Raw genomic sequence first — 10,000 nt, forward strand, 5'->3', positions numbered from 1 at the left:
CACACACACACACACACACACAATGTGCATTACCTATGTATAACTAGGAATATTTCACTCGCAGCATTCTACATAACATGTACAAAATATAAACAATCCATCTGTCAACCAGTCAGTCAGTTTATGATACTCCAGATGACTGCCAGGTCCATCTCAGGCAAAGAGAAGGGAACAAAGGTTCAAAATCAACAATACTAATGTATGTCACATGTTTGAAAGCTTGGACAGCAATCTGTAAATGATTTATCTTTTATTACTATCATCATCATCATCATCATTATGTTTATTGTTGTTGTTGTTATTATTATTACTGTTATTACTATTGTTGTTCTTATCACCACCATTATCATCATCTTTTATTCTTATCATAATTATTTTATTATCGTCAACATCATCATCATAATTATCTCCATTATTATCACTATTATTGTTATTGTTGTCATTATTATCATCATTAATCTATTATCATCACCATCACCATCACCATAACCATCTACATTATTATAACTATTATTGTTATTGTTGCTATTACTATCATCATTAATTCACTGTCATCACCATTACCATCTACATTATTATAACTATTATTGTTATTGTCGTTATAATCATCATCATTATCACTAGCACTCCACTGACGAGGAATGAGGCAGTGGTCTCCCTTTTGCTGTGCCCCATGTCCATGAAGAAGCGATAGTCGGCCACCACCAGCAGGGGGCAGGTGTTCTTCCTCACCGCCCGCTTGTGGCGAGAATGTCCTGACGCACACACACACACACACACACACACCAGTCATCCTCCTTTTGACAATGCTCAGCTGTTCACTCCTCACTCATCATGCAACAATGATGCTGCCGTTTCACAACCCAGCATCTTTTCACATCAGTGACTTTTTTTTTTTTTTAACAAAGTTACACTCAATAACAATGCTCACTCCTTTACTGACCATGCAAGATAATGCCATTGTTTCATTACCATTATTCTGAACAGGTGACTTTAATTTCTCAAATTACATTACAACATATTTCAACATAGTATTCAGATAGAAAAAAAAAATCAAGCTTGCTCAACCCTTTGAGGCCTGACCACCGCTTTACCGGTGGTGGGGAGGGGTGGCATAATGCCTGGCCACCGGTTGAGCGGTGTGTAAACACTTGTGTCGTGTTTTGCTATTGGTTGACTTATATTGAAGAGCCAATCAGAAAAACCGTAATATTCCGACGCCAGCGAACGCAGTACCAACATTGCCGCGCCCCCTCACTGTGTTTTGTGCATGTGTTTTGGATAAAAAAAGATCGATTTCTACCATGAAGCGTGCAGAGTCTCAACCTGACACGCCTCCTTTGATCAACTGATTCTGCATGCTCAGATTCATTTTCAACATCACTATCTGTAGCAAAATCATCCGATTCGAATTCCACCTCACTATCAGAGTAATCACTGTCATATTCTACTTCCGATAAATCATCAAGCATATCAATTACTTGCTGCATTGTGTACAGACCTTTTCTCGCACGTTTTGTCCCTGATTTCTGCCTTGACGGGCCAGGTTGAGACTCTGCACGCTTCAAGTGTTTACGCACCGCTCAACCGGTGGCTGGGCATTATGTCATTTTTCTCTGCCACCGGTAAAGCGGTGGTCAGGGCTCAAAGGGTTTAATACCAATTATTTGCACATTTTGGCTCAGGAGCTCAGGCAGAAAGGTTAAACTTGCTCAGGAACTCAGGGCTCAAAGGGTTAAAGCAATGACAAATTTATTCTTTTAAAAAATCTATAAAAAAAAAAAATGTGTGACTGAAACAATGAAACAAAGATAAACCAAACTACTTGAGGACTAAACAGATCTGATGTCAGAGTTTAAGAGAGACACATCTATGACAATACAAAGGGGTCATTGATGCGGGTCAGATCTGAACGTCTTATCATGCCTGTCGTCCTGTGGTCTGATACAGCGTTCTGATAACAGCTTTTAACTTATATACCAGTTTCTTCATCTGGGTTTGTGGGCAACAACTGTCACAGTCACTTGTATGTATAACTGGACTTTTACGTACTTGACTGTTTTAACCCCACCATGTAGGAAGCCATAGTCCGTTTTAAGGGTGTGTATGCTGGATATGTTCTTGTTTCCATAACCCACCAAATGTTAACATGGATTGCATTATCTTTAATGTGCATGTTTGCTTTTGTGCATATGTATACACATAAACTGGGTTCAGACACAAGCAGGTCTGTACATCTATTGATCTGGAAGACTGGAAGACTCTCCATCTCTCACTGAATGAATGAATGTTTTATATGCAGAATAATTGTTTTCACATTGAAATTGTAAGATAAAAAACCAAAGAAAAACCCTTTTATGTATGTCTCGTTACAGCTGGGATGGGTTATGCTGCTGCTCAGGCATCTGCCCAGCAGATGTGGTGTAGCCTATATGGATTTGTCCTAACGCAGTGACACCTCCTTGAGGAACCCACTGGAAACATTTCATCTTTAACCCAATGAACTGGAAATATTTCATCTTTAATCTTTAACCCACTGGAAAATTTTCATCTTTAATCTTTAACCCACTGGGGAAAAAAATCCATCTTTAACCCACTGGGGGGGAAAATCCATCTTTAACCCACTGGGAAAAAAAATCCATCTTTAACCCACTGGGGAAAAAATTCCATCAAATTCCATCTTTAACCCACTGGGAAAAAATTCCATCTTTAACCCACTGGGGAAAAAATTCCATCAAATTCCATCTTTAACCCACTGGGAAAAAATTCCATCTTTAACCCACTGGGGAAAAAATTCCATCAAATTCCATCTTTAACCCACTGGGAAAAAATTCCATCTTTAACCCACTGGGAAAAAATTCCATCTTTAACCCATTGGGGGGGAAAATCCATCTTTAACCCACTGGAAAAAATCCATCTTTAACCCATTGGAAAAATTTCCATCTTTAACCCACTGGGAAAAAAATCCATCTTTAACCCACTGGGAAAAAAATTCCATCTTTAACCCACTGGGGAAAAAATTCCATCAAATTCCATCTTTAACCCACTGGGAAAAAATTCCATCTTTAACCCACTGGAAAAAAATCCATCTTTAACCCACTGGGAAAAAATTCCATCTTTAACCCACTGGGAAAAAAATCCATCTTTAACCCACTGGGGAAAAAATTCCATCAAATTCCATCTTTAACCCACTGGGGAAAAAATCCATCTTTAACCCACTGGGAAAAAAATTCCATCTTTAACCCACTGGGGAAAAAATTCCATCAAATTCCATCTTTAACCCACTGGGAAAAAATTCCATCTTTAACCCACTGGGGAAAAAAATCCATCTTTAACCCACTGGGGGGAAAAATCCATCTTTTACCCAATGGAAAAATTTCCATCTTTAACCCACTGAAAAAAAATCCATCTTTAACCCACTGGAAAAATCTCTACCCAAGCAGGCAGCCTGTTGTGCAAATGATTCCATGTTTGTAAAGCACTTACAGCTTGAACTCTGACTGAGGGTAGGTGCAAAAGTAAGTGTTAATACTTAAAATCAATATCCATCAAAAAGTGTGTACATTTCAATAGTAAAGAAGTGTAACTCTCTCCATTCACAAGGTACACAGCTTCAAGTCAGTACTGCTTAACTCACTCAGTACGGCCAGTCCTCTCTTCTCCTCTGCACAGACCCCTCAGATGTCCAGTGGGTGTCTGAATGACCCAACCTTTAGCTTCCGTCATCAGAATTGTGGTATTCTTTGTCAACATTCACCTCTTCAGTACAAGAGCCTTCCGCTTGCAATAATTTGATGATGGTAATCGGGGTGAAACGCTGTTAACGTCTCTCTTTCGCCGTTCGTATGGAGAGAGTTAAGCTACCGATTATGTGTACAAATACTCACCAGCTGGGGGGGAGTCATGGCTGGCTGTCCTGTTGACATGTGGTCTGGCCTGTGGATCCAGTCGTATGCCATCCCTCATCTTTGTCCTAGAAATAACCATGACAAACAATACAATCAAACACAACATGTTACCATTTCATACAATACCAAATAACCATGACAAACAATACAATCAAACACAACACAACATGTTACCATTTCATACAATACCAAATAACCATGACAACCAATACAATCAAACACAACATGTTACCATTTCATACAATACCAAATAACCATGACAAACAATACAATCAAACACAACACAACATGTTACCATTTCATACAATACCAAATAACCATGACAACCAATACAATCAAACACAACATGTTACCATTTCATACAATACCAAATAACCATGACAAACAATACAATCAAACACAACATGCTACCATTTCATACAATACCAAATAACCATGGCAAACAATACAATCAAACACAACACAACATGTTACCATTTCATACAATACCAAATAACCATGACAACCAATACAATCAAACACAACATGTTACCATTTCATACAATATATATATATATATATATGATAGTCAGTCGTGTCCGACTATGACCATCAGAACAGCAGAGGAGGCAACTGCTGTTCCAACTATTTGAGCTAGAATTTGATTATAGTGGAGTGTCTTGCCCAAGTACATCCCCACTCTCTCGGCCAAGAGGGTTTCAGGACAGTTGGCATTGGGATTGTTCCCCAAGGGCAACTAGCCCACAAAGCTGCAGCACTAAGAGCCAGTGCAATTTTGCCTCCTAGTTTGAGAGTCATAGTCCTTCACAAAAGACTATGCCGTAAATGGTTTCCCATTGACTGGAGAAACCATTGATTCCTACAATACCATACAATACAGTTACATACAACACCATATCATACAATACGATTTATACCATACAATACACGCAATGCAGATCAACATAAAATTCAACAAAATACAAAGCAAAACTGATGTTACTGCTGACAAGAAGCAGAACGCTTCACCCCAACATCTGACATGGCTTGCTCCTCCGCACAAACTGAGGCTCACACACTTCTATGTATTCTTCCGAACTACCACATACACTCCAGGTAACCATCACGTCCATGTGAACATCAGAATAAAGCAATTTTCATCTGACTGTGTGACAGCATCCCCAAGTGACAGTCTGAACTTTGAGCTTGATGGAGGTGTTCAACTGTTTGGACTGAACCATATGTGTAAGTATGATGGTCAGTCTTGTCCGATTATGACCACTAGAACAACAGAGGAGGCAACTGCTGTCACAACTATCTGGGCTAGAATTTGATTATAGTGGAGAGCATCTTGCTCAAGTTACATCCCCACTCTCTCAGCCAAGAGGATTTTAGGACAGTTGGCGTTGGGACGGTCCCCAAAGGCCAACTACCCCCCAAGGCTGCAGCACTTAGAGCCAGTGTAATTTTGCCTTCCAATTTGAGAGTCACAGTCCTTCACAAAGACTAAGCTGTAAATGACTTCCCAGTGCAATGGAGAAACCACTGATCATACAGCTCTCTCTTTGCTGCTGGCCAAACTGTAAGCTTATGTCAACCTGTGATATAAGCTAAGCGTAATCTGACATGTAAACTATGGCAGATACTTGGCCACTTTCAGTGTGGCACAAAAATATATGCCACACCACAACTGTTTAAAAAAGTAATAAAATTTTTTTTTTTAATAAGGATCAGATGCCTAACCCACATACAAACCCAGGATGCTGATCAGGTCATGAGAACCTATCTGTTTGCATAAAACGTTTTTCAAAAGAAAAAAAAAAGGAATGAGATAATTAAACAAAACAAACAAAATAGAAAATACATCGAAAACAGTAAAACTAAGTGCAAACCATGACAATGTAAAACTGAAGACGTTTGCAGTAAAAAGGACACACCTTTTCCCTGTCTTGGGGTCAATGGGAAAGATCTCCTCCCAGTTGACATCTGACCCCCGGTAAGTTATCATGGTGTAGTTCTCTGACGGTGGGCCGTGCCGCCATGCAGGCTGGTGAGACAGATAGGACAAGGTGACGATGATGGGTCAGCTCTAACCACACACACGTTCAGTTTCTCAAGGAGGCATCACTGCGTTCTGACAAATCCACAAACGCTTCACCACATAATGTACAATGTACATAACAGGGCCTCTCTTTTGTTGTTTATCTTACAATTTCAGTGTGAAAATGATAATTCTTCATATAAATGATTCATTAATCCACATTTTCACAAATCTATAAACACAACTTATAAACAAATGCGTATACACACTCACATCCTGCATTAATGCTACTGGAATCTTCAGAATGATAATGATAATGAATTACGCCAAAACAAAAGTTCCTACACTGACCGGTATTCTATCCCCCTCCACCAGACCTTGAGTGGTGGTCTGGATGCTTGTCATTCACATGAGATGATAAACCAAGGTTGTGTTGCAACTTGGACTTAGTGGACGTAAAAGAACCCATGGCAACAAAAGGGTTGTCCCTGACAAAAGTGTAGAAAAAGCCACTTTAACAGGAAAACAAAGGACTTGCAGGCAGAAAAAAATACAAAAAAAAGGTGGCACTTTCATTGTAATGATGCATTCTCTCTGGAGAGACCAGCTCGACTTTCACAGACAGAAATTACAAAATAAAGGTGGCACTTTCATTGTAATGATGCATTCTCTCTGGAGAGACCAGCTCGACTTTCACAGACAGAAATTACAAAATAAAGGTGGCACTTTCATTGTAATGATGCACTCTCTCTGGAGAGACCAGCTCGACTTTCAAAGAGAGAAATCTGTTGCGTCAAAAGAGTAATACAATACAGTACAATACCATTCCAGACCATACCAAACAATCATTACATAACATACATACCAAATGACGAGCCGCCTTACCTCCACCACATAGGTGTCATGTGGAAAGCGTATGTTGGAGGACAGAATTCCATCTTCAAAGTGTGCATCAACACTGACAGACCTGTCATCTGGAAAACAGGTACATGTTGATAATTTTTAAATCGCTTCGAAGGCGTTCAATACAAAGCTTTGTTTTTCTTTTCATAAGCTAAATACACATTTAGTACTTGACTGGCATTGATAAGATAAAAGCAAGGTAATAAACATCAACATGATGCCTCATACAGGGGGCTGGAGACTAAATGCTTCGCTTCACAAGGAATTGTACTGTTCTTCAGGTACTTTTAATGGTCCTTAGGAGAAAAAGATTCGTTCTAGAATGTTTCTCCACTTTTACACAGGGCACAACATAAGCGCTACAATAAATTAAATAGACAATAACACAAATCTCTCTCTCTCTCTCTCTTACACATAGTTTATGTTCATTCTTTATGCTGCCTACAAACAGAAGGTATGGCTGTTAGCTCAACAGCAAGCCCTATAAGTGCAACAACAAAATCTCACTGTCACATTAACAACTTGTGGACAACCACTTTAACACACAACAGCACAAAGACCCGTGATCAGTATCAAATGACCCCCCAGAACAGGGTGAAGCCAGTCCTCGAAAACCCACAGAGAGGGTCTAGCTACCTCCAGAAATAAACTACAATGGGGGTCTATACTTTATAGCTCTTGTAATACTGATATCAAAATACCCTGTAATAAAACCAGAGTACCATTTCTTGAGCAGAACTGAAAACTGCTAAAACATGCCTGATCTGTTACAACCAGAGCACAACTTGTACACGGGCCATTCCACCACAGTTCTTTGTGCTACTTTACCTCTCTCTGCCTTCATATTCCTCATCAGAAATGTGCATCACACAATGCTTTTATACAAACATTCCAAATCAGGAATCGCACTATAATGACAATCTACATTAATAGCTACTTTTTTCAGTCTATTTCTCTGTCAAAAACCACCAGTCAGAACAGAGCTCTGTGTTCTGTATGTGTGTGTGAGGTTTTTTTTGGGGGGGTTTCTTTCTTTTTTTTTTCTCAAGGCCTGACTAAGCGCGTTGGGTTACGCTGCTTGTCAGACATCTGCTCGGCAGATGTGGTGTAGCGTATATGGATTTGTCCGAACGCAGTGACGCCTCCTTGAGCTACTGAAACTGAAACTGAAACCATGAAGCACGTTATTCATCTGACCCTCTGCACCTCATTCATGTCAAAGACACAGTACTTCTTAAACACAACGCACAGAAACAAGCTGCGATATCAAGGTGGGAAACTTCAGCCTCTGACACCAGCTATCTCAGTGTATTATCTTTTTTTCTTAGTTTGTGTACCGGTCTTAAAATTACTTTTTCTGTTTTCGTTTTATTCTATCTTTATTTTCATTTCATCTTATTTTATCGTTGTTTTTTTTGGGGTTTTTTCCAACTATCCCTTCCAAATGGGCAGTCTGCGGGGAAAATCAGGGGAGAAAACTGGCAGGGTGGAGAGAGGTGACCCCTTCACTGCTGCTGATGAGTATGGTCAACAGTGAAGAGCTGTCACCTGACTGAGACAGAGCTTACAGAACAAGTTGTCAGTCAATCTTGATTTCAACATCTTCCTCCTAGGATTGCGTTACTTTGTTCAGCAACATCACATCCACCACTGAAAGATACACACAAATGATTGCACTTCCACTGCATGTCACACTCATCTCCCTTCAGTATGGCTCAGCACTGAAGGGGTTAATCACTGTCTTGCTGGACATACCTGCCAGATGTCCGGTGTAGAAGTGGTTAGGGTTGACGTTAAAGGTGTGCGTGTTCCCGTCTGAATCCACAGTTTTGGCCTTGAAGCTGGGACTCAAGACTGGAGAGCCAGGGTACAGCACCAAGTTGAATCTCCTGTCACATGGAGTGACAACACAAAGTTAGCACTCTGTGCTGAGAAAAAACACAAGAAAAACAGTAACCAGTCATTCAGTACTCTAGCACATGGACTCTCTTGTAGACTCACACTCAAACACAGAGATTACTCATATATATACACACTGAAACATACAAGCATACACACATTTTATTTCTTTGTTTTCCAACCTTTAATATGTTTTCACACAGTCTCATATTGCTTTGAGAAACACCTAACAAAAGAGCATTTCAAGGGCAATAATCTTGGAATGCAAATCAAAATGGGCAGTGCCGACAGACACAGGTGTGCAAGTATCATATATATATATACATATATTATTTGTAATGTGATGCTGTGTCATGTAGACATGCACACGTGTCCTGTTCTTTCAAAGAATAAATGACTGTCTTACTGTAAAATCTATTCTCCTTAACTCTCTCCATACGAACGGCAAAAGAGATGGCGTTAACAGCGTTTCACCCCAATTACCATCATCAAAATATTGCAAGCGGAAGGCTCTTATACTGAAGATGTGAATGTTGACAAAGAATACCACAATTCTGATGACGGAAGCTAAAGGTTGGGTCATTCAGACACCCACTGGACATCCGAGGGGTCTGTGCAGAGGAGAAGAGAGGACTGGCCGTACTGAGTGAGTTAACCTACTCTTCGGGGTTTTTTTTAAACCAATGAATATCTGTGAGTTTGTTCCCCTTTTTAAAGCACAATATTTTGTTTGAATGTGCAACAAAACATGAAATCTTCTCCTTTTCCCGTTTTGAACCATCTGCAGCCAACGTCAGGTACCCCAGTTCACAGCTGGGTGTAGTGAGGAAAATCATGGTCATGTCCCTTTCCCAAGGACACAACACCATGCCCAAACAGGGTTTGAACCCTGACCACTGCCGAACCCATTGTGCCATGGTGCCTGTCTTTGATGGCCTGACGGGAGTCACTATCAGGAAGGTTAGGCAGGGACAGATAACCCTCGCCATCTGTCCACTCCAAAAGGAAATTTTCTATCTAAAATTACGTTTAAATAACATACTTACCATGACCCAACTAGTGCAGACTCTGGCAGGGGTCTGACATTCCTGTCCTGTGCAAACTACTATCCGCCTATGCGGAGAAAACGAAAGTACTACGGCCGATAACCTTCCGGAAGTAGGTAACGTCCCCTCTGTCCCCCTGGCTAGCGCCCTCTTTTTCCGGCAGCCATCTCGACACCTGTTCCTGTGCACTTCATACGGCTAAGTTTTTTTTCGCATTTTCTATC

The 10,000-nt window shown here is 40.3% G+C and overlaps 1 protein-coding gene across 1 annotated transcript in view; it reads right to left on the reverse strand.

Moving 5' to 3' along the window:
- Positions 1 to 10,000, reverse strand: part of LOC143292341 (ADAM 17-like protease) — a 34,007-nt gene that overhangs the window by 11,042 nt on the left and 12,965 nt on the right. Inside the window, exons 3-7 of the mRNA XM_076602530.1 lie at positions 8,587 to 8,720; positions 6,814 to 6,902; positions 5,825 to 5,934; positions 3,888 to 3,973; positions 637 to 755 (exon numbers count right to left, since the gene is read on the reverse strand). Coding sequence (XP_076458645.1) covers positions 637 to 755; positions 3,888 to 3,973; positions 5,825 to 5,934; positions 6,814 to 6,902; positions 8,587 to 8,720 — 538 coding nt within the window. The remainder of the gene's footprint in view (positions 1 to 636; positions 756 to 3,887; positions 3,974 to 5,824; positions 5,935 to 6,813; positions 6,903 to 8,586; positions 8,721 to 10,000) is intronic.

This window comes from Babylonia areolata, chromosome 18, assembly GCF_041734735.1.
Source record: "Babylonia areolata isolate BAREFJ2019XMU chromosome 18, ASM4173473v1, whole genome shotgun sequence".
Classification (NCBI taxonomy): Eukaryota; Metazoa; Mollusca; class Gastropoda; order Neogastropoda; family Buccinidae; genus Babylonia; species Babylonia areolata.